At 38.1% G+C, this 22,663-nt stretch overlaps 2 protein-coding genes and 1 long non-coding RNA gene across 4 annotated transcripts in view; all 3 read right to left on the bottom strand.

Moving 5' to 3' along the window:
- Positions 1-645, bottom strand: part of LOC137090617 (uncharacterized) — a 32,434-nt gene extending 31,789 nt beyond the window's left edge. The window contains exon 1 of one of the 2 annotated variants that reach the window (XR_010907920.1): positions 533-645. This is a non-coding gene — a long non-coding RNA (uncharacterized lncRNA). The remainder of the gene's footprint in view (positions 1-532) is intronic. The other variant, XR_010907921.1, reaches the window with a different exon arrangement.
- Positions 646-1,901: 1,256 nt separating this feature from the next.
- eif2s1a (eukaryotic translation initiation factor 2, subunit 1 alpha a) lies at positions 1,902-5,516 on the bottom strand. Its single transcript, XM_067454570.1, has 7 exons — positions 5,359-5,516; positions 4,813-5,060; positions 4,639-4,718; positions 3,993-4,144; positions 3,676-3,880; positions 2,590-2,733; positions 1,902-2,467 (listed from the first exon to the last, which is right to left on the bottom strand). Exons 2-7 carry the CDS (start codon positions 5,051-5,053, stop codon positions 2,342-2,344), a joined length of 948 nt encoding a protein of 315 aa, XP_067310671.1. The 5' UTR covers positions 5,054-5,060; positions 5,359-5,516; the 3' UTR covers positions 1,902-2,341.
- Positions 5,517-6,855: 1,339 nt separating this feature from the next.
- pals1a (protein associated with LIN7 1, MAGUK p55 family member a) overlaps positions 6,856-22,663 on the bottom strand; it is a 42,088-nt gene continuing 26,280 nt past the window's right edge. The window contains exons 3-15 of the mRNA XM_067455347.1: positions 19,629-20,151; positions 16,652-16,860; positions 15,096-15,173; positions 13,584-13,733; positions 13,323-13,484; positions 13,065-13,142; positions 12,788-12,971; positions 12,611-12,682; positions 12,452-12,523; positions 11,973-12,140; positions 11,683-11,885; positions 11,266-11,376; positions 6,856-9,102 (exon numbers count right to left, since the gene is read on the bottom strand). Coding sequence (XP_067311448.1) covers positions 8,926-9,102; positions 11,266-11,376; positions 11,683-11,885; positions 11,973-12,140; positions 12,452-12,523; positions 12,611-12,682; positions 12,788-12,971; positions 13,065-13,142; positions 13,323-13,484; positions 13,584-13,733; positions 15,096-15,173; positions 16,652-16,860; positions 19,629-20,088 — 2,124 coding nt within the window. The 5' untranslated portion in view covers positions 20,089-20,151 and the 3' untranslated portion in view covers positions 6,856-8,925. The remainder of the gene's footprint in view (positions 9,103-11,265; positions 11,377-11,682; positions 11,886-11,972; positions 12,141-12,451; positions 12,524-12,610; positions 12,683-12,787; positions 12,972-13,064; positions 13,143-13,322; positions 13,485-13,583; positions 13,734-15,095; positions 15,174-16,651; positions 16,861-19,628; positions 20,152-22,663) is intronic.

The following is a 22,663-nucleotide window of genomic DNA, read 5'->3' as shown; positions in this document are numbered from 1 at the left end:
TGCAGAATCAATAAAAGTTTGGATACATTTGACTGAATTAGGTTCCTTGTGATCTTAAAAACCGTTGCATTTCCTTTATACTTAAATGTAAATAAAATACAAAATTCTACATTAAAATGCGTATCTAATTAAAATTATTAAAAAACTGCAAAAGTACAACAAAATAAAAAACACTGTACACGTTCCCACACAAGCAGCTGAAATACAGCACACTTTTGTATACGAAAAGAAGCACATTAAATTACTGACAATCATAAACATTTAGAGCTCTGAATTGTAGCGGAGTGAGTGCAAGTTACTTTAAGTATTCTCATGTGAGCACATCAGCACAAAAAAAGATAGAGCAGCTTGTCTCATTTAGCCAGACATAACAGTAGTCCGGGACTTTCGAGTTTGTAATTATGGCAAAGGGTACTAACCAGCTTTATATTTCCATTAACATAAGACTACAACTACGTAGATCTGCATTTTTTGCCTTAAATGCTCAAATGTGTATAACTTATAAAAACTAAAACAGTCGGCTTAACGTTACCTGAGTTTATGAAATACAAACGAGATCATCAACACGTGCAGCCCTCTTCCTTTAAAAACGTTTGATGGTGGCACCTTGTCTGACGACATCCACACATAGACAAAAGCAAAAATGTCTGTTTAATAAAAACAGAATGAAAGACCTCTTGTTTCCATAGACTGTAAAAAAAATACGGGCCTAGACTGAAGTGTGATACAGCAGCGTCATCTGTCGGCTGGAGCAGTGAGTGGTAAAGGATGAAATTGTTATACCAGTAAAATATTCTGAGCCTATCATTTACTGCGAAGACCCTCGCTCAACATCACAGTTGTAGCCTAGCTTTTGTTTAAACTTGCCACTTTTCTCTGCAGTGCGACATTAAACAAACCACCGTGATAGCGTTGCAAACGGGTCCATATAATGTATAACCATATAACACACAATTTGAGTGTAGAGGAAATATGAGTGCAATCTGCTTTTTATAGCGTTAATATGAACGCTAGATCATTATAAAAACGATGCCCTATCCACGATGTTTCACCATTTGATAGAAAATGTATAACTTTAGAATTTAGAAATTGTCCATTACTGTATGTTCCCTTGGAAAACAGATACCTTTTACCATACATCAATGTAACTGGCTCCTTTCAAGCTATACCATGTAATTTTTGGTTTAAAAAAAAAAAAAGACAAAGAAAGAAAGAAAAACGTATTCAGTGTACAGAAGTATTGGCTGTGCTTCGGCTCTGCGTGACTGCGGATGATCTGCCCTGCAGGATATGTTTAAAATATACAACTAGTTTAGATTAGCCTAGAAATCAAGCTGACTAGAAGAGGTTACTGTAACTCATATTATGGGTTTGTTGTACAGCCTTCAACAACCCATAATATCTCAAAATAGATGTTTTACAATTGTTGCTCTCTAAATATTTTAGAGAGCAAAAATGTATGTGTTCAATAAAATACATTACTCACCTGTTGATTAATAAAAATGTTATCTCCGCATCACATAAAAATCCATCAGTTCTCGCCATCTCAGGGGAAAAAAAGCCAGTCTTGATTCTCGTTTTATTACGACTTCTGTCAAAGTATGAGCAATTTTTTTGGATATGACGACACGCACAGGCAAGTAACATACACAATTTCCCACGGAAACCATCCCACCAGTTTTGAATTAGAAACACTTATTATAGGTTTACCATAGTGAATAATGGCAAGACAGGTTTCTTGGGGAAGTATTGACGATATATTGCGAACAAAAAAAGCTACCTTAAAAAAAATACTTTTAAATATTCATCTAAACTCACTAAATTTAGTGAGGAGTAGGCTTCTATAAGATGAAGCCAGCACAAAACAACAAAGGACAAACTTATATGACAGATGCTTTTTGGGGGGGGATGCTTGTTTTTATTAGTTCTGAATCCACAACAGAGGGCTCTGATAAAGACCAGTAAACTTATTGGCTGTCTATTTTGTCAAGAATTACAGAGGCTCTCAACCACAAACGGCATCTTTCTTGAATAAGGCTGGAGACAGAAAGGTCACTTAAAACAACCACAATGTTGAAATAGTATCTACATTAATACACCCAAAGCAAAACTCTAGTGTTCATGGAAGGAATTCCTGCCACAACTCATAAGATAAGTAAATGTCCATAAACGTAATTCACTTCCTGCTACTATTAAATTCACCTTTAATCTGCTTGTTATCATGGAAGCAGTGCTTTCCATCAATGCCCTTTTCAGTCCTTGTGGTATGATAAACAACTCACTGTAACTCTTAAGACTCCTGAATGATTATGGAAATGCTGGTTTACTGATTTTCTTCAAGCTAGTCATCAGTCTTGGCCTCCATCTCCTCTGCATCATCATCTCCGTCAACCTCAGCATTCTCTCTCTCCAGCCGCTCTAACTGCCGAGCCAGTTCTGTCTCATCCGTGTCCGTTACGACTTTTGGCTGCGGGAATATTGACAACATGTGAAATGCTGCATTCATGACGATAAGATTTACAGCAGCTTACTGAACCATCTTCAGTTAGCAATGCCTCCCTGCCAAAAAAATGGGAAAACATGACTCACCTCCATTTGAATGTTGAAGACGCCTCTCTTCTCTTCGATCTTCTCTTTAATGACAGCCATGGCTTGATTAAGCACAGAAAGGCCCTCTGTGCGCTCGAGTGTGGTAGTGGTCATAACGTAACGTGGAGGGGCAATTAAGTTGATCTGCAACAAAAGCAATGTAATAATGAGCAGGTCTGGATTACTAGGAGCGTTATTAAATGCAAAAAATATGGTTTGAATGTAATTACTAAAATCAAGTAAAAAGTACATCTTTCCTTACATCTTAAAGATGTGAGCAAAACTCATGAATTATTAATTAATGAATATAATTACGTAAGAAAAGAAAAAAAAGAAGAAATATTTGTAAAATATACCTGCCGTAAGTGTAATAAAACAGATTCCCAAAATACTAAGTATGAATTTAAATTAATTATAATCTATAATAATATAATACATTATAATAATTATTAAGTTATTTAAAAAACAATATATCAAAGAATTAATAAATATCATTACAATATCATTTTGAGTTGCATCACAACCTGAACGAACGTTGCCTTCCACAATTTGTCAAATTATTTGAATTTTTTAAAGACTTATTGACCATGACAATTCTCGCCGATATCACTTCCTCCTGGAAATTTCTTTTTGCACATTTCTGCAAGCTGGTTGTATGTCTGATTGGGTGAAACATGCTTTCAATGACTAATAATATATATATAAAAAAAAGAAGTAATAAGAAACAATAACGTATGCCAAACTGCTTATAATTTTCTTATCTAGATTTTCTTTTTTAATAGCTCATCCATCAGCTTCTTTGTTTACGAGTGGCACGCGGAACGTTCGCAAACTCTGCCGTCATAATTTTAAGCCCGACCACAGACTCTATACACGATGTGATTGGCCTGACCAGAGTTAGATTTTTCCAGTTGAGAAGTCTATGGAGAGTTGCTAGACGACACTCACGGCAAATTAGATTTGCTGCCGCTAGGGTGCGTCTAGATTTCTAGACTACTTTTTAAATAATATCAGGCCAGTTGTTACACACCAACCTAAAAATATGAAAATAAACTTGTTCATCATAAACAATAAATCCGATTTTACCTTGATTGGCATGCACTCTGTTGAACACGTCAGTCCAGCCTTCAAAGCTTCTTTCACAGCATCTATGCCCTCATAGCCATAGCAGGCCACCTCAATGTCCGCCCTTATTTTGACAGCCTGCGGAGTGAGTCGTCTGTTGATGTTATCGATCAGGACGGCCCTTTCCTCCTCTGTCAAATCCAGACAATCTAAAATAGATGGGTCCCTACACAGAAAAGAGAAACCACATCTTTACACAGACTTTTCTAACGTAAAAACATCCCTTCAGAAACAAGTTCATTTCATAGTCAATGGCTGATAGATGAATGCATACTTACGAGACAGCCTGCTTAAAGATGTCGTAGGCACCGTATCCAGGCCGCTTGTACTTCTCGTCGAACACCCAAGCGGTTCGCTGGTACAGACTCTCGAGTTGCTCATCTTTGGTATACTCTAGGACTTCAGCTACATGCCTCAATATGCTGTAAACCTAAAACAAACATATATACAGCATACATGAAAACAATCTCAAGTGATCAGCTGGTCAAGGTAAGTCAGCTTTGATTATGTAGCGCTTTCTACAACACTTATTGTTCCAAAACAGCATAATAGTAAAAAACAGGAAATTAACGATAAATGATGCAAACTTCAAATATATTTAAAAAATTTAATTTACAGAAGACAATAGTCATCCTTCAGTTCAATTCAGTGTTGGTTTTCAATTCAGTTTGACAACTGTGTGAAGCTAATAAATTATGAAACTAGTTAAATTCAGCTATAAGCAGTACTACAGAAGAAAGTAGTGTTATTATGAAGCTCAAAGTCAATCCATTTCAATAACAATTGCAAAATTAGTCAGTTATGAAACAAAGTCAAATCAGTCACAACGCAGGTGGCAGTATCCAGCTCAATTCAGTATCGATAATATTACTGAATATTAAAAGTCTTTTAAACCTGGTCATAGTGTATTCAAGGCATACTCACAGTTTTAGATTTTGTGAACTTGTCTTCACATTTAATGGCCTCTTCAGGTGACACTCTTCTTTTGGATAAATCAATGTAGCCTGTGGAAATTTGGATATCATATATAATTGGATATTAGGTAAATACATGGAGAACGGATGAAAGCACGAAATTTACATTTCAAACAGTTCCCACCTTTCTCCTTATCCACACGAATGACAACCACACATTCATTGCGTCCGATCCGGATGAGTTTGTTGATGGACCGGATTCGTCTTCTGGAGAGTTCGCTGAGCAGGATCATACCCTCGATGTTGTTGTACTCCAGCAGACTCACATATGCGCCCATCTCTGCTATTGATCTGACATTGACCATCACCACATCTTCCACCTCTGGAAACCTGTGCTGGTAGAATCTACAGCTGAGTCCTGGCATCTTGAGCCTGGAGAAAGGAAAGTGTAGTTTAATGTGAGAATGCTGTCTATGTATAAATCTCACTCGGTTTTGAGACACAGCCAGATGATGCGATAAAAGTTCTTAGTTAAACAACTTTAAAAATATATATATTGATAAATATATATATTGATAAAGTGTGAAGACCGGAGACATAACAACTGCCCAAGACTATTTTAAACATACGGCAAACTATGAAATATAACCGATAGACTAACTGATATGACAACAATTTAGCACAAACCACACTACTTTCTGCCACAACAAACATCATCTCTTTTACTTACCGATATACAGGGAGCTGTGTACTGGGATTTAGTCAACGTTCTTTATTAGATGATGAAAATTCAAGTGCATGTAAACAAAACAAGAAGTAAGGGAAACTGAACAGCGGGATTTTTGCTATCTATTTCATCAGCATGTTGAAAAGCAGGCGGAAAAGGAAGTATTTTTTTTGTTTTGTTCGTGGCTTGTTAAGATGCTCTGTGCCGCCATCCAGCGATTCGGAGGCGCACTTGCAGACCGGAAGAATCGATGATTTTGTTCTTTGAGATTTTCACAGTAAACTCATCATGCTATAATTATTAGTGGTGCATTTCATGTCCGTGGACTCAATTACCAATTTTACATTAACTTTTCACTTCAAGCAATGATTGCTTTTATATCTTATATATTTTTATATACTCATGTCAACTGTGTTACTGGGTCTGTCAACTGTGTCAGTTTTTTTATGTCATAAATATTTTAAGTGTGAACTAAACCGTCAGAAAATAGATAGGGATATTTATTGAGATGGAAAACTTGGTAGGATGGTGAATAATACTAAATTTAGCAAACTGTGGATTTATGACACAGCATTTGTCCGTAACAGTTGACAAAATACACTGTAAAAAATTATTTAGAAAAGTTACCTGGTTGCCTTAAAATTTTGAGTTCATTGAAATTAAAGTTTTGAGTTAATACAATGAACATTTTTTGAGATTCGACAACCTTTATTAAAATATTATGTAAAGATTTTGTAAGCATATTGGATATTTGTGTGTTTCATTTGTGATGACGCAGCGAAAAATGCCAAATAGTGCTATTTTCATGATTTATCAATTTTTTTTATGTGGTTAAGATACAATATTTTGAGTTTCTATTTATTAAACACATTTCCTTCATTGTATCAACTAAAAAATTTAAGTTCAATAAACTCAAAATTTTAAGGCAACCAGGTAACTTACTTTTTTAAGTTAAACCAACATTTTTTTTACAGTGTAATGAATCAAATGTAAATTTTCATTAACATAAAAAAAAAAAAAAAAAAAATCATTAGAGCTAAAGCTTGCCAAATAATTAATTTAGCACATTAAGGGCATGAAATGTACCCGTAAATATAGAATGACTCCACTATGTAAACAACCTGTCACACTATGGTACACACTATGGTCACATTGCATATTTGGATTTTTGAAGTTTCTTATACTTATCAAGGCCAGATTTTTATAAACATCGCAGTTTTAAAATATTAATACAATTTAAAATAACAGCAAGGCTTATTTCTGTGATGAGATGACAAATGAATAAATTAAAATCCATATTAAACAGAACAGGATTCAATTTGAGGTCCCATTTTTTATAATGGGTTTTTTTCTTTCTTTCCAAACCGTTGCCCTCTAAGTATGAACAGTTTGAAGCATAACACATTTTAGTTTTTTCGTATAAAATGTAAATAAAATGTATGCACTGAATCTTAATGAACTAATACAACTACCATCACATCCATAGAAACAAGAGACAAACACTATTAATCTGGGCTTTAATTCACTTGTATAATTCATACAAAAACAGTTGAGAAGGAAAGGTGATTCTTCTTTTACATTCATTAATTCTACTTCCAGCTGACTGGCATGTAACTAGATCACATGAGACACAGCGGGTTACCGGCTCCATCCACACTCAGAACACAAACCAAACTGTAGTGCACAAAAGTAAAAACCTCAACAGTGTGTTTCCTAGTGGCTGAGCTATTCTGTACATTAAAAAAATATTTAGGTTGTTTTCTAAGTACACATTGATTATCGTAAGGGAAAAACAAACAAACAGTAAAAACAGTTTTGCAGAGCAAATCTCAGTAAAGCTGCTTCCAGTGTGTGCTTGAATCAGCTATGGAGATAATACTTGCCTGCAATAACTGACAGTCCTTCCTTTAAAATAGTTACCAATCATACTCACATACACATATCACACATCAAGTGTTCTCTACTTCCAGCATTTGCGCTCACACCCCCCCAAATCAAGCATTCACAAGCACACACACATATCTCACCTCAGCACAGAGCTGATGTATCATACATTTGATCAAGTCATGGAAAACCAATGGGAGACCCTTATGAAACATGTCCAGGTGAGATTACACCGCAAAACCAAATGTAAAAAACAAACAAAACAACAATTTTGTATAAAGAAAACGCAGGCCATTTTTGGATTATATTACTTTAACCAAAATTAAGCAGTTTTTTCTTATTACCGTAAAACATCATTATAGTATACAACCTAAATATTCTATGATTTTATAAGCAACAAATTAAGGGATGCACAACAAATACTGAATGACCTATTTCACATTACAGTGAAGAAAATAAACGGCTTTACAATAAAATATTGAGAATTTGGAGGGGAAAATACTTCTTTGTTAATATCACAACATAAAATGGTTGAATTCATCTTTATAAAAATTGAAGCCTATTTGTATTTCTTTCTTTCTGATAAAAGGTGAAATATGACCAGGACATGTTCTTCACAAGTTTCATGAGACCCTAACAATGTAGAGAATCCCAAGTTAAAACACAAGCCCTTTGCTCATGTTGAAATTGGTAAAAACAAACACAAAACCTTCAAATCCAATCAAAAACGAATCACAAAGGAAACATTTTTAAATTGTGCAGAAGCATTGACTAAGACTAGGCCGTGCTGACACTCAGATGATGAACCTCATTGTATTGCTGTCAAATACTGTTTACAATACTGGTTACACTTCTGAGTGCTGGAAGTGCATGTGAATACTGAGACAGAGATCATAGACTTAAATTTAGCCGCTTACATGTTGCAGTTATGTTCAGATGTGGCCTTGCAAACTCAAAAAACCTGAAGTTTACCATTAAACTCTGTCATAATCACAGTGTTGCGTGCTATAGGAACAAAGAGGAAGCGCCACAGGGATAGAAGGCATCAGTTGCTTCAACCGTTATCCCTTTTGGTGTCTTGTAAGCTTGGAAAAGTTGTTCGGACACAATGGGCACTGAACTCACTGCTGGATGTTCTTGTAACATCGAACATTAAAGGTTAAGGGTGAAGAGAGTGTATGAATGTCATTGTCAACTATCTAATAATCTCAGGAAGTCCAAAGTTTTCTGGAGCCTGAATATCTCATTGGACTTTTAAAACGGTGACTTTTAGTACAGTTGATTTCCCACAGCGCAAACCCATCTCCACATTTGTCCAAAAACTTCTTTAAAAATACATATAGAATATTTACAATCATAAATAGTTATCAAAAGCAGTATAGAAGCCCTAATTCTACTGCTGCACCAAGTGCTGGTAACTCTCTCATTGGAATGTGGCTAAACGGACTCAAAAACACACCATGATCAAACAAATTATGACATAAAAACTCCCAGCCTGCCGACAGCGCAGTGCAGACAGACACTTCTGTCCAGGTCTGAGGGGGCGTGGTTGCTTTATCTAGTGTCGAATCCTGTGGTGTAAAAACAGCGGTATTCAGTCAACTCTATGAAACCCGAGTGTGTGTGATTGAATCTGCTCTTCATCTACATCTGTCTGTGGAGGGGTCGCTGTGAGTGGGGTTTATCTCAGCGCAGCCAGGATGAGGGGACCCACTGAGGTTCAGTGTCTAGTTTATTGATGAGACGCAGCAGCTCCTGGTAGGCCTTGTCCAGGTCAGTGTTAACAATGGCGGCGTCAAACAGGTGGCCGTAGTTCTGCTCCATCTCCCGGGCCTTCTCGATAATGTCTCTCAGCTCCTCAGGCTAAAACAAAAGAACAAGAACAAAAGTGTGAAACCATGAGTATGGGAGTGGATATGTAGTCTAAAGATAGTCTCACACAAATGTTTTATTTGTGTTTAAAAACGTAAGACAAGGGATAACTCCGAAAGTTCCTTCACTGCCATATCAGGCAATGACTTTGCAGGCAGTGTTTGCACACAAGCTGATTTCGGACAGACATCAGAAGCAATGTAATAGTTTATGTACAACAAAATAGAGGGAGCTTTGGAATGAATATTTAATTACTAAAATACTAATTTCTCTGATACCATCTTTATTTTTCAGTCAACTGTCATCAAATGGATGAATTGATCAGATGACAGCATCTCAATTGACAGGGTATTACATGATAATTGGTTTCAGACATGCCTTGTTGCCTTCCTATGGAATGAAAATCCGGGCATACTTTCCGACTATGTCAATAAACCCCACCTTAAAGACTGATAAGACAGTTGACTGTGTTAGACATCAGAAATGCACGTGCAAATGAGGTTGCCATTCCATTTGAATTTTGTGAGGGTTGGGGCAGGATGTAGAGGAAGTGAAATAGCAAATGGCTGATTTTCTATTGCTATTCCAAAATGGCAGGGTCATAACTCTTAAGATATTAGAAATGCAACTACAAATGGACTTTACATTTACATTTTAAATATGGCAGACACGTTACATAAACAAAAAAGAAAACCCAAATGCAACTGCAAAACACAAATACAAATACAATTTGCAATTCCTTTTGAATATTGTCCGGAATATCATTCTATACCTTCCTTTCTCTATATGCTGCCTAGGCATGTGCCGATATCAATTTTTCATGTTGCGATTAATTGCTGAAGTTCACGATATACGATATTATCACGATATTGAAATAAGTTGCAAAAAAAAGTGTTGCCATAGCATAACAGCTTTAAGAACTATTTTTGTAATAACAAAAATAACTGAATGTTTAAATACAATAATGCACCAAAAATATATACAGCTCTGGAAAAAAAAAAAAAAAAAAAAGAGACCCCTCATTGAGAAATCAATGAGAAATCAATGTTATGTGGTCTCTTGATTTTTTTTCAGAGCTGTAAAAGTACAATTTTCAAACAGATTAAAGTGCAAAAGAATTAGGCTATAAAGAACAACAGGTAGGCTTACAAATTACAATAAGGTCTCATTATTTAATGCATTAACTAAGATTGAGCAATAGCTATATTTGGTACAGAAAGTATAATGTTTTTGGTAATGTTGGTTAAGAAATACTGATCATTGTTAGTTTTATCTTAGGTCCATTAAAAAAGTTATTTTGATTTTGATTTTAATGTTTTTAAATAGTAACTAAGAAATTAACATTACTTAGAATAATTCATTCTTTATAAGTATTTTTCATTGTCAGTTTAATAATAATTAATTAACATGTTAACTAATGAAGTCGTATGTCTCAAAGTTTTACTGAACAATAAATAATTAGAACAGTTATAATCATTAGGGCATGTTGTAGTCCAGATTAAAGCATAAAAATGTTTAAGTTTGAAAATAAATAGCCTATTAAGTCTTTAAGTATTAAATATTTGGTGCTGTGATGAACAACATTGAGATTACAAAAAACGAATGGCTGTTTTAAAAACTACAGGCGTTTTGTTTGTTTGCGGGTTTCCGGGGTAATAGCTGCATTCTGCAGTTCATCAGCGCCCTCTGCTGTCACTGAGCGGCACTTCAGCAGCGCGTCTCCTTCACTCGTTCATGTGCTTCTCATATTACATCTGAGCACGTGTCCCTTTGATGCAGAATACAGCGGTGTTGAGCATTTATACGGTTGATGGGCAAAGTATTTTTGAGTGCATTATAAAAAAAGTATTAATTGTTAATAAATTATTTACGATATTTTAAAGTGCCCACGATAACAATATCGTGCATATTCATTATTGTGATAAATCGCATTATCGAAAATCGGCACATGTCTAATGCTGCCTATGGAGGCAGCAATTTTCAGCTTTTAAATGCAGTCAAGGTCTTGAGATGAAGCGAGCACAATGGTCAAAGGCATCTGACTAGTGCATGTTTACATAGAGCAACAATGGAAAATAAGCATGGTAGAATGGTAGAATAACACATTCCGTGCGAATGGCCTCTAAGAGTTGATTCTTCAGGGCTGATCTTTACCTTTGGGTTTTTGTTGTCTTTAGCTAAGAGGGCTCTCAGTCGCTCCTGGGATGGAGGCGCGATGAAGATGATGTAGGGCTTGAGGTCCGAACTGCGTAACACCTTTAAAGACTAAAAAGAGAGAAAAAAATTGTGATTAACAAGATTTCTAAAAGAAGCATTTGTGGTACTTTTCAAAAATTCCAAAATGGTAGTAAAGGGTGCTCCCGGAGGGCCATCTTCCTGCAGAGTTTAGCTCCAATCCTAATTTAACACAACCTGAGCCAGTTAATCAAAGTCTTCAAGATTACTAGAAACATCCAGGCAGGTGTGCTGTAGCTAAACTCTGCAGGATTTACACCGCTTTGCTAGGGCATTTTAGGAGATCACCAGGCATTGCTGCACTGTTTCTAAAGTTTTCTGAGAGGTCCGTCTCACCTGAGTGTGTACACACAGGAGGCAGATTTTGCTTGTGTTGATGACTTGTCGGACAGAGTCTGTGCTGGTACCGTAGAGGTTCTTTTCAAACTCTCCGGACTCTATGAACTTCCCTGCCGCAGAGTCCATCTCAAATGCCTGACGGGACACAAAGTGGTAGTCGCGGCCACTCACCTCAATATCACGACGGCTTCGTGTAGTGTCTATAGCAAAGAGAGTTTCTTGTTCAGGACATTACAGTAAAATGGGTTGATAAACAATAAATAAATAAAAACATTTCAGACACTTACGAGGAACCGCGCCAGCAAATCTGTCTGGCTCACTGGAGAGGAGTCTTTGTCTGAGCTCATTTTGCCCACAGTTCGGTGGGCCGATTAGAGCGATAGGCCGTTTGCGATTGGCTGGCTGGTGGTATAGTGCCATCTCTTCATATGTGAGAATCTCCTCATTGTCAAAATCTGCAGAGTAAGAGGAAACACACTAAGCCCAAAGTATATAGTAAGGGATGCATAAAGTATCATCACCGCAATAAACGCGTACTGTACGTGCATATCACGATTCTGCATACTCTGCACATGCAGCTTGCACTGATTGCATATTAGTCAACACAGACCGTTGTTACACAGTCGAAAAAGAAAAGGATCCGATAGACTACTGAAGACAAAATTAAGTAGGAGCCCCCGATAAAAAGTTCCATTTGAAGCTTCACAGGGGTCCAGAGAGCCCTCAGCATGTACACTTTCATTCCAATATTTGTCAAGAGACTCACCATCATTTTTGTTAGCATTGTATTGCATCTTCTTTCGCTTCTTCTTGTTCTTTTTAGCACACCAAAGTTTCCCTGACAACAGATGATAAGTGTGTTAATAAAAATTAAGAGCTGTGCACAAATGCATTTAGGAGTGTGTATGATGGCTGTGATCCTAACCTGATTTCTCAGGTTCCTTATCCTCCTCTATGGTTTGCTTCATTGCCTCTCTCTGCTGCTGGAAACTTTTGCCTGGACAAATCACATGAGAAAAGACATACAAGTATTAAAGTCAATGTAAAAAAACTAGGTTGAACACATATCTGGATCCAAGAATAGTTTGTGAGATATGTGTACCAGGGACCAGGCCAGCAAGAGGCTGGTTGTCTTCATCCCCATCTCTGTAGGCCTGCCACCAGTTGGGGTCATCTTGGCTGATTATGTGGAGGATGTCTCCCTTCTGAAAGCACAGGCCGAGCTCTCGGCATGGCACGTAGGGGTCATCTGAGGGGTCGTAGTCAAAATGCGCCTTGACGTGCATCTGGGTGAATATGGGGTTAAATCATTGATTTGTTTTATTTTCGCAAGGCTTCATTTAAGCAGCAATTCATTTAGTTCTGACTGAAAGCCTCACCACAGTCTCTTTAATGGGAGGTGGTTTGATCTGTGCGCTGGGGATGAGAACAAAACTGAGTACGCCATGCATGTCCGCCTGCGAACACAGGAAAAATAACATAAAACATTCAGAAAACCTTTCATTTGTTAGCAAGGGTATAAAAATGTTGAGTGACCATTTGGATACTTAAGTAATATTTATAAAAGTCTTTTAGGTTTTTGAAGGTCTAAATAATTATTCGTCTTCTTCCTGCTATCTTTCATTAAATTTAATTACCAGGATATCGAAGACCTCATTGACGTCTTTGCCACGGATTTCCACACCGTTGATCTCCAGGATCTCGTCTCCTTCGTGCAGCAGGCCGCTGTGTTCTGCCGCCCCTCCTTTCACAATGCGGCTGATGACCACGCTGTCCATATCGTTTCTAACAGTCGCTCCCTGTTTAAATACGCATATGCACATTAAGCTAAGCATGAATAAAAAGTCAAGAAGGGCGTAATATGCTGCTGAGGAGAGGCAGTGAAAGAATGTCCTCACCAATGGGATGTCCTTGGCTTTCTCAATCCGCACAATTTTGACAGTCTCCCCGCCCCACTGGGTGAGAGTCTCACTTGCATTAATAGAAGAAACAAGAGGCTCCAGCTGCATCTCTTGTTCAGCCACACTGTCATGGGCAATCATAAGCGCCTTGAGGAAAAAGACAGAGACAGAGATGATGGGTTCTATTTAAGATGAAAGCCACTGAGTTCTGCAGAGTAGACATGAGTCTGACCTTAAAGGTGTCATGAACTGACTTTTAAAAAAAAATTACACTGTTGTCTGAGGTCAACTAAGGATGTTTGTGTGTTTTTTACAGTCAAAAAAAACATCATAACTAATAAGTAATAGGCTATTTTCTACACTGGTTTTGAGGCTCTCTCCAAAACGCTGGGTTTTGATGGGCATGCCGCACTGGAGACTTGGAAGATAAAACACCCGCGGCTAGGATTGGATAAGATTTGCATATTTAATTAGCTTCAGATCCGCTGTCAGTTTCGCTGTCAGAGAAGCGGCAAACGGAATGATTTTCTCGATCACAGAGCTCGTAAACGTCTTTATCAAACAAACACAATGATTTATTTGTCATCCACTGGCAATTGATTGGACTATTATTTTTATATTACACATAGCCCGCCAGATCGGTCGATATAAGCGCGAACCACACACACGCACGCACATGCGTGCCACCCTTCAAAAGTCGAGACTCGAGAGACAACAGTTTAAGAACGAAATTGTAAAAGATTAATCGGCCTGCCGGGCTTTGCGAGCCCTGGCCCATGCGTGTCTGAGTCCAGCGTGCTAAAGGTATGCTCTGTTAGACACGTACACATGAGCAAAACGATCTATAACAAAGCTATACTATTTACTCACATAAGTGTGTTGCACGATTCCTGTCGGATCCAAAGCCAGCATCGACCTGAGATTTGTTTACAAACGATCCCACAGTGAACTGATGTGAATGTCTTCCCCACGTGAGCTGGAACTTCATTAAAAATAAAGTTCAACCACACAGTCCTTATATTAGGATCCGAAGGAAGCTTAAGCAGCATCTGTGTTCTTCCACAACCAGGAATAGCGCAATATCTTGCTATCTTCCTATGCATGTTTATTGTTGTTGGCTAGCTAGCACGAGCCCTCCATAAGTCTGTGGGCGAGGCTACTGGATTAGACGCGCTGTAGAGGTGTGTTTTGTCGCGCAATGACGTAAGTATGAAGCACAAGACTGTTTGCTGGGCCTGGTGTCTATAAAAGCTTTTCTTTGACTAACAAGGAAGTCTGCAGCTCTGAAACTTAAGAGAATATACTTATATTACCATGAACTTTTATATATCAAAAGCTCAAGGGAAAGTTGATTTCTTAATTCATCACCCCTTTAACATCATGCAATAGAGTTCAAAGAGCTCAGACTCTCGGACAGGGATGGTGATTACAGCTGTGTGGATCAGCACAGCAGCAAAGAGGATACATGGGGGAATGTGAGGAATGTGTGTACATGTGATGGTGACAAACCTGCATATGAGGCGTTGTGAGAATATTGCTTAGCTCAAGTCCATCCTTCTGTGAGCTGTTGTGCATTATGGTCTCAACCTGTGAGAACAGATACAACTAAATCAGGTCATCATATAAATACAACAATTGCTACATTAATCATGCTTTAAAGTACTTTTTACAGTGATGTGTGTACAAAGTACCAGAAAGCTCCTAATTTCAGCATGTTTTCTTTAGGTTTTTGTAAACACAGTACCAGAGATGGGTACTAGAAAGAGACTGGCATTTTAATCGACTTCAGACCTGAAATGACTTGAGACTAGTGACAAAAGACTCCAGATTTGACTGAATCCAGTGATAAATACTTAAGGATTGACTCAGACATCATATCAAAGACTTGTGAACATCTCTGCACAGTACAGCTTTGTATTTGAGGGTTCAAAGAAATAGCCTCAGAGAAGTCATTGTACTCTACTAGGTTAAAATAATTTACGGATAACGTAGAAGTATAAAGGGACATTTTTGGAAACAGTATTTATGAGAAGAGGAGGTGATATTTAAAATCTTGGTAAGCTATGGATGAGATGCGGCCACATTTAAACAGGCTGTCCACACCACCTCTGTCCCATGAGAGAGAGTATTACTGTGAGAGGAGAGCAGAGCACAGGTCAGTGGATCTGGGTCTTAATGAATACGGAGGACAGAGAAGCTCTCTGTCTGGTATTGTCCAGAGAGAAGCAATAACAACAACCATGAGTTTATCAGACTCTCATTAGCACTTTCCACAACAGTGACTCCAACTAAAGAGCCTTTTCACCAAACGTCAGCTTCATTTGTGCACATACTTAATCATTTGGGCAGCTATGAATATCAGATCTTCTGAACAGTCCTTTACTCTAGGTTATGAATTATATGTGGTGCCATCAGGCAATTGCACTGTCATTGACAGCATTGACACAGCTTGATTATAACCTTGATTATACCTATAAACAGACAAAACAAAAGTTGTCAATGCACATGTTTAAATTTGTTGTACCCTCTTTAAAAGGTATAGGTTTTGGAGTTATAGGTTATAGGGGCCAACTCTGGAGTTATAGGTTTGGTTGAACCAAAGGCTTTGAGATGTCTCCATATGACATAAAGTGAAAGCAAGGTTTTTACAAACTCACAACTGTAATTTTCCCTAACTGAGATAATGAATCAACTAATCCATAAACACCTTTTCAAAAGCTTCTTCACCAGGTGGAAGGTGGTCACAATCATGAGGCTCTCTGCACAAATGATGACATTATATCGACAGACTGCAGCACGAGTAGTCTGACGAAGCAGATGCATTTCTTTTATGTTTTCAAGCACCCATCCTTCTTGGCCTTCAGAGAGGAAAAACCCTCGACTTTTCTTTGTCTGGCTGCTTTTTAGAGGTAGTAGGCATATTCTAAAGCCATATGTGTCAGAGCATTTCTTATGTTTGCAGAATCCATATTTACAATTTATGTGTGTTCCCTGCTCATCCTGAATCAACACTTTGACGGTGTAAGGCACTCCTCGATCCATGTATGTAACAAAGTGCTGCTCACCTCTTGTGCGAGGCTTTGTGCGTGGTCCGTCAGGGGGTAGGGAGGGCTGGGCCGGTTCATATAGTGAGCCACGGCGTTGTGAATGTTGAAGGCTTTCTGGAAGTCAGGTTTCTGGACCAGCTGTAGAACCAGCTCCACGTCCTCTTGACTCTGAGAGTCATTTAAACTATGCTGCACCTGCTTGAGGGACATCAACAGGTCCTCCAGCTCTGAAAGTATAAAACCAACAGTACGTTCAGTCTCAGGTATGCTTTCAGATCACTTATGTACTTGAAAACACCCTGCCTGTAAAAAAGAAGAAACAGTGACTTGACACACGAACAACAGTACATACCTCTGAATCATTCACCCGGAAAACGGGTGACATGGCCTCTCACAAAGACTCCCCCATTGAGCATTTTTATTGTTTGTGAGCCACACTGCACAAGGTTTGAGTAAATCACAGGCGTAATTTAGCTATTCTAGTGTTGTCCTTGAAGAACCAAGTTTCAACTATGCTGTAATTCTCCTTTATAATGCCACAATGAGAGAATGGCAAGACATAATAGGAGTGAGACACGTGGGTGTGTTTTCTTTGTGTGGTGTGTAATGTCTAAGTGGGTGGCTAATAGAGGAATAAGTGGGAAAATCAAATATCTTAAGTGTTGCCTTTGCGTTGCCCTAGACAAGATGTATTTTATGGACAATTTAGAGCCACAGAGTTTTGGACAGTCCAAAACAGCATAGGAGTGTGACAAGCAATGCAGAGCGATGAACTGGAACACAAACAAAAAGGAAAACTGGAGAAAACAGTACAGCAAGAGCGGTCTAGGTCAGAATGTTTCATAAAAGGCTTTTTAATTAACCTCCCCCTCTGAGGGTCCTCTTCTACCGCCCTGAGGAATTCCACTCACACACATCCCTCGGCCATGACTTTCAGCAGCAACTCCAAGAGCCTCTCTCATTTGAACAGTAACTCAGTTCGTTCTTCTTTGCCATGCATGCTGGACTTCCCCTAATGGAGATCTATTCAAAACCAAGCATTCACTGAAGGAGCGGATCATGTGTGTGTCTGTCTAAACTAAAGACTGAAACTCCAGAGAGGCTTCATGCAGAGAAGAGCTAAAGAGAACGCTATGAGGTTGTCTTGTGATGAAAGCAAAGAAAGGTGAAAAACAAATCTTAAAAAAAGGATTTTAAAATAATAGGGCATATTAATGGACTTTTGTCCTTATTTAGTTTCAAGTCCAGTGGCTTCTTGGCTCTTGAACACTCTTAGTCATCAGAAACACGGCTCTTTGCCTACTCTAAGAATGACTTCACTCATGCATGCTGATTTTAGTAGTCAAGTGCCCTTCAGTTACTCAGATTCAACCTCACATTTCAATAAATATTCCTTGCTTTTTGTCACTATTTTGACGTGATTGTGAAGAGCAGTGAGCTAGCTGACAGTAGGTGGCACTTGCAATATAGAGCTCAAAGTAGTTTTAATTATACACAGCTTTTCACTTTATTATTATTGTACTATAGCCTGGTGGAGACTCCACCGCTGCTGATATTTTCCTATTTGCCACACCTCTCAAAGCTGGTGTGAGCAAGCTTGTGCTTATTTTATGTGATCGACAAGCTGACAGATCCCGTATAGAATCAAAGGAAGTAATCATCAACTGGTTCCGATCAGTGGCCTATAATTTGAAGCATTCCTAGAAACTGCCTATGAACAGTTTTCCATTTTTGACCTCAAAGAATATAAACTCTTGCGTTCCCTCTATGAACTCTGGTGGACACCAGGTTGGGAACCACTGACTAAAATATTCATAAAAAATCTGAATGCCATTGCATCATTGTGCAGTTTTTTTTTGTATTATTTAAAACCTATAATAGTAATTAATAATATTTTGAATTAGCTTTTACACCTTCAATTTTATTGTCCTATTATGCTTTTTCACATAAGTTTGTCTGTCATGTTGCTGTTTGAGCTTTGTAACCGTGCAGATGTTTTTTAAAGCCCACTCCAAAAAGAGAAATTTTATTTAACACGGTCCACTTTCAAGAACTACAGCGAACAACCTATTTGTACTACATGTTTTTCTGGGCTTTGAAGACAAAATTTTACTAAATAATCCCGCCTATGGAATACGCAAAAACAGGGACGAGACCTGGTTGAGCTGCTGGTATGTCAAAGATACGCTGTTTTGTTGATCCCATTTTCAAAACTCATTTGTTTGACCTTCCTATAGCTGACGAGAGTGGAAAAATTTGAGTTTAAACACTCCCACTTCCCAAACATTATAACCCCAACGTTTATTTGTATGCTGCACATTTAATGAAGAAAAGCATCCAGAACCTAAGAATTTTTATTATTAACAGCTAATTAAAAGTTATGTAGTTGCTATGAAAGTTTTGCCTCTGCTTGCCTGCTAGCACACATTACAATGTAGTGTTTACTCTAGCTTTTGTAAGCTCTTGCTTTTGTGATCGATTACTGTTTGTATTACTCTAGTTTTCTGACAAATTTCATGATTAAATGGTGTATATCGTATTTAAAATGTATTAAAAAAAATTACAAAATAAAACATACCACCGGTCTTTTCACACTACCTGTGAAGTTGGTGCATGAAAACATTCTGGACGATCTTCTTTGTTAACATTCTTAAATCTAAAACGGCTTGAACTTGTATGAAATTGAAGGTATCTTTAATATTTATACCCGAGCAGGGGCGTGACATTTCCTGAACATGCGGTGCCAATCACAACACATTGGGCCAGCTAACCAATCATAGCCCATTTTGTATTTCGGAAAGAGAGGCTTCATCGAAAAAGGAACTAACAAAACGTTCGAGCCAGATAGGCGCACTATCACCCACATATCCCTCAATATGTAGCTTAGCAAGCCAAACACTAGGCCATGGCTCTAACAACCCACAAACTGCACGTCATGGATGGATTTATAGTGGCAATCTTTGGAAACAAATACTTAGCAGTTTATGAAACCCACCTAGTAAAGTTGGTGGTGCAGTGAGGCTCTGCAGACCACCTATGGAGCCACCGGGACCTTCCATTTGCTCAAAAGTGGGGTTATCGATGCCCACCTTGGGATTCTGGGAGAGTTTTTTAAGGCGCATGGAGGAGTTGAGGTCGAGTTCCTGCCGGTTGCGGCCCTCTTCCTCTCGTCTCCTGCGGTCCTCCTGCTGCTGACGAATCCGTTCTAGTTGGGCGCTGCGTCTGACGGGCAGGGTTCGAGCACCCAGCTCACTGGGGCAGTCCACCGCCATCTCCCTGTGCCTCTGCACCACCTCCTCCAGGATGTCAGTGCCTCCACCGCTCCCTCCCCCGCCGTCTGACTCGGCCACATATCCGTTCATGTGGGAGGTGGTCATCATGGCTGTACGCGTGTGTGGTGAAGTGTGGTGTGAGTGTGTGTGAGGTATGAGGGTTAGGAGGGGTGCTTTCTGCATAGTGTGAGGGCTGAGGCCATGTCAGCAGGGCTGAGGTCAGTAGCTCCAGACAGAGAGCCACACCTGGAAGAAAGGGAACTGCGGTTAGAGGAGTTTTCCACAACCAAGAATATTTTATGTATATTTAAAAATGTTTTCATTCACAAGTATTCATTATCTATTCATTTCACAACCTAGTCTATTCACCACACATGTATATGGACAAGCTTGACCCTGAACCTAAATTAAACTAATTCCAATTTTTTTCAGAACAGTTTGTGCTACAGACTTAAAGGATTCATCAAATCATGTGGCTCGAGGAGAGAGCTGCTATTACTAAGGGATCAGACTTACATGATTTGAACAAGTAAACAAAACAAAATTAACCTTTTAATTAAGGTTAAAAACATAAAAAAATTGAATTGACTTGCATTGAAAGAGGGAACGATGCAATATCTACAGACCAGAGACACACGGCTGAAAAATGAATTGAAATAAAATCACACAGCAATATGGATTAGTGCAATTATCAAATGACAAAGTCTGCGATTTAACTAAAAAATATATATATGTGCAGTACATTTCAAAGTGAAGCACAGCACTGTTCATTTACTTATTCATCTCGAAATGTTTACAGCACTTAAGTGTTTACAGTATCTTAGAGCAAGCTGTAGTCAATGCGGCTTCACACAAACTCCATCTCTACATCTGCTCTTAGTTTGGGTCACTTATAACATGCATTTTGGAATGTACAGTAACCTTCACCCTCTATTTCACTCGATTTGTAATGAGAAGCATTTAAAACTGTTGACAACAAAGGAGATGTTTTAAGGGCTCCCTTCCTGTTTTCTGCCAAAAATTATCAATGGGTTAATGTTATGAAAATATTTCTATTGTAATTTTTGAGTTATGTGTAATTTAGAGTAGTGTAATTTTATATTTTTTGTACACTTTTTTGCGGTGAAATAGTATTACTAAAATGGTGACTTATAATAATTTATTTTAATAATCATTAATAATAAAAAATAAAAAAAACTTGTATAATTATATTAGCTGTTCCCCAATCATGTTTTTATGCGCATTTTGAGGTATTGCATCAGAAATGAGTGATGTAAATGCTTTGAAAAGTTTAAAAAAAAAAAAAAAAAAAGAATCTGCAAAAAAAAAAAGTTTTTACACTAACTTAAGGTGAACAAAGATGCAAATTCAAGGCACTCTACTTCAAATTATTAAAAAGCCTTTATTTAACTGGCCATTTCATAGTAGAACATTTAAAAAGACATGGGAGGTGAACAACAACCCACATGTAGCGGCCCAAAAACAGCCTTATTCAGCCTTCTAACTTGAAGTGGTTTTTGACTTGTGCGAAAAAGAGTTCACAGTGTGTTGTGTAAATGTTAGTGCCATCTAGTGGTAAGGTTGTGAATTGCAGCCCCCCACTGAAGAATAGAGAAGCTACAGTGGCAGCCACAGGACAAAAAATGTGTTGTTGGAAGGAGCAGAGTTACTAGCACTCCGTAGAGAAGTTTGTCTGTTTAGGGCTACTGTAGAAACATGACTGCGCAAAATGGCGATTTCAGTGCTAAGGGACCCGTGGAATATGAAGATTGAAATGGCTCATTCTAAGGTAATAAAAACATAATGGTACATTATGTAAGGTTTTAATACACCAATGGAAACATTGTTATGTATATTATATTGCATTTCTGTCAATAGATCCTCATAAACACTACACACTGCACCTTAATGTGAATGATAGGAGATGAAAATGCATTTAAATGATCACGCATAAATTCTGTCGTAGCGAACATTAAACCCATAATTCTGGCTCTTTTTAGAGAACCTAACCGGTTAATTTGGCTCAGTAATACGAGTATACTATGAATACTATGAATTAAGGATCTTTTTGCCACACTGCTCGACCACACGCACTTCATGTAGTAACTGATTGTTATGTTAACGTACCTACTGTATGCGCGTGTGATGAATCGAACAGCACCAGTAATGTCATCACACATGATTGCACGTACATAAACATCAATATAACATTCAGTTAGTGACTACTTGATGTGTGGCTGAGCAGTGTAGCGAAATGATAATCATATTATTCTGTATTAATATACAAAAAGGAACAATGGCTCTCAGATGAGAGGTGTCTCCCACCGTTCACTTAAAGGAGCCGGCTCATTAAGCCGACTCACTAGTGAACGACATCACTACTGTTTCCGCTGATTTTTTTTATTTACTGTTGGTGACTAGGTTACCAACGCCTGCTTCATCTGCCTGAACAACTGGATTGTAACGCACCTAATTCGCATGTTTTATTGCACACTTTAAAAAGATTTGCTTCACATTTGAAAGGAAACAAAGGATTTTGGGCAAATTGTGCAGTCCTACAAAAAAAGCACACCAAACTTGGAATTCCTGCGATCAGGGCCTGTATTTATCAAGCTTCTTAAAGTGCTACTTTAGTCTTAAGTGCTGAGAATTCATGAAATTTACTCCTACTTTCAAACTTAAGTATAAAAGCAAGTTATCAAATGTCTTAAAGCTAAGAATCACTCTTACTCTCCCAGTTATTTAAGACTTGAGAGGT

Source organism: Pseudorasbora parva, chromosome 10 (assembly GCF_024679245.1).
Source record: "Pseudorasbora parva isolate DD20220531a chromosome 10, ASM2467924v1, whole genome shotgun sequence".
NCBI lineage: Eukaryota > Metazoa > Chordata > Actinopteri > Cypriniformes > Gobionidae > Pseudorasbora > Pseudorasbora parva.
This window is presented reverse-complemented; position numbering and strand designations above follow the sequence as displayed.

Bases quoted from the DNA above. Each gene is read 5' to 3' on its own strand.
- eif2s1a (XM_067454570.1), bottom strand. From the start codon at position 5,053: ATGCCAGGACTCAGCTGTAGATTCTACCAGCACAGGTTTCCAGAGGTG. The intron at 4,145-4,638 runs GTGAGTATGCCT...TGTTTGTTTTAG, and splicing joins AGTTCACAAAATCTAAAACT to GTTTACAGCATATTGAGGCA. The intron at 2,468-2,589 runs GTGAGTCATGTT...ATATTCCCGCAG, and splicing joins TCTTCAACATTCAAATGGAG to CCAAAAGTCGTAACGGACAC.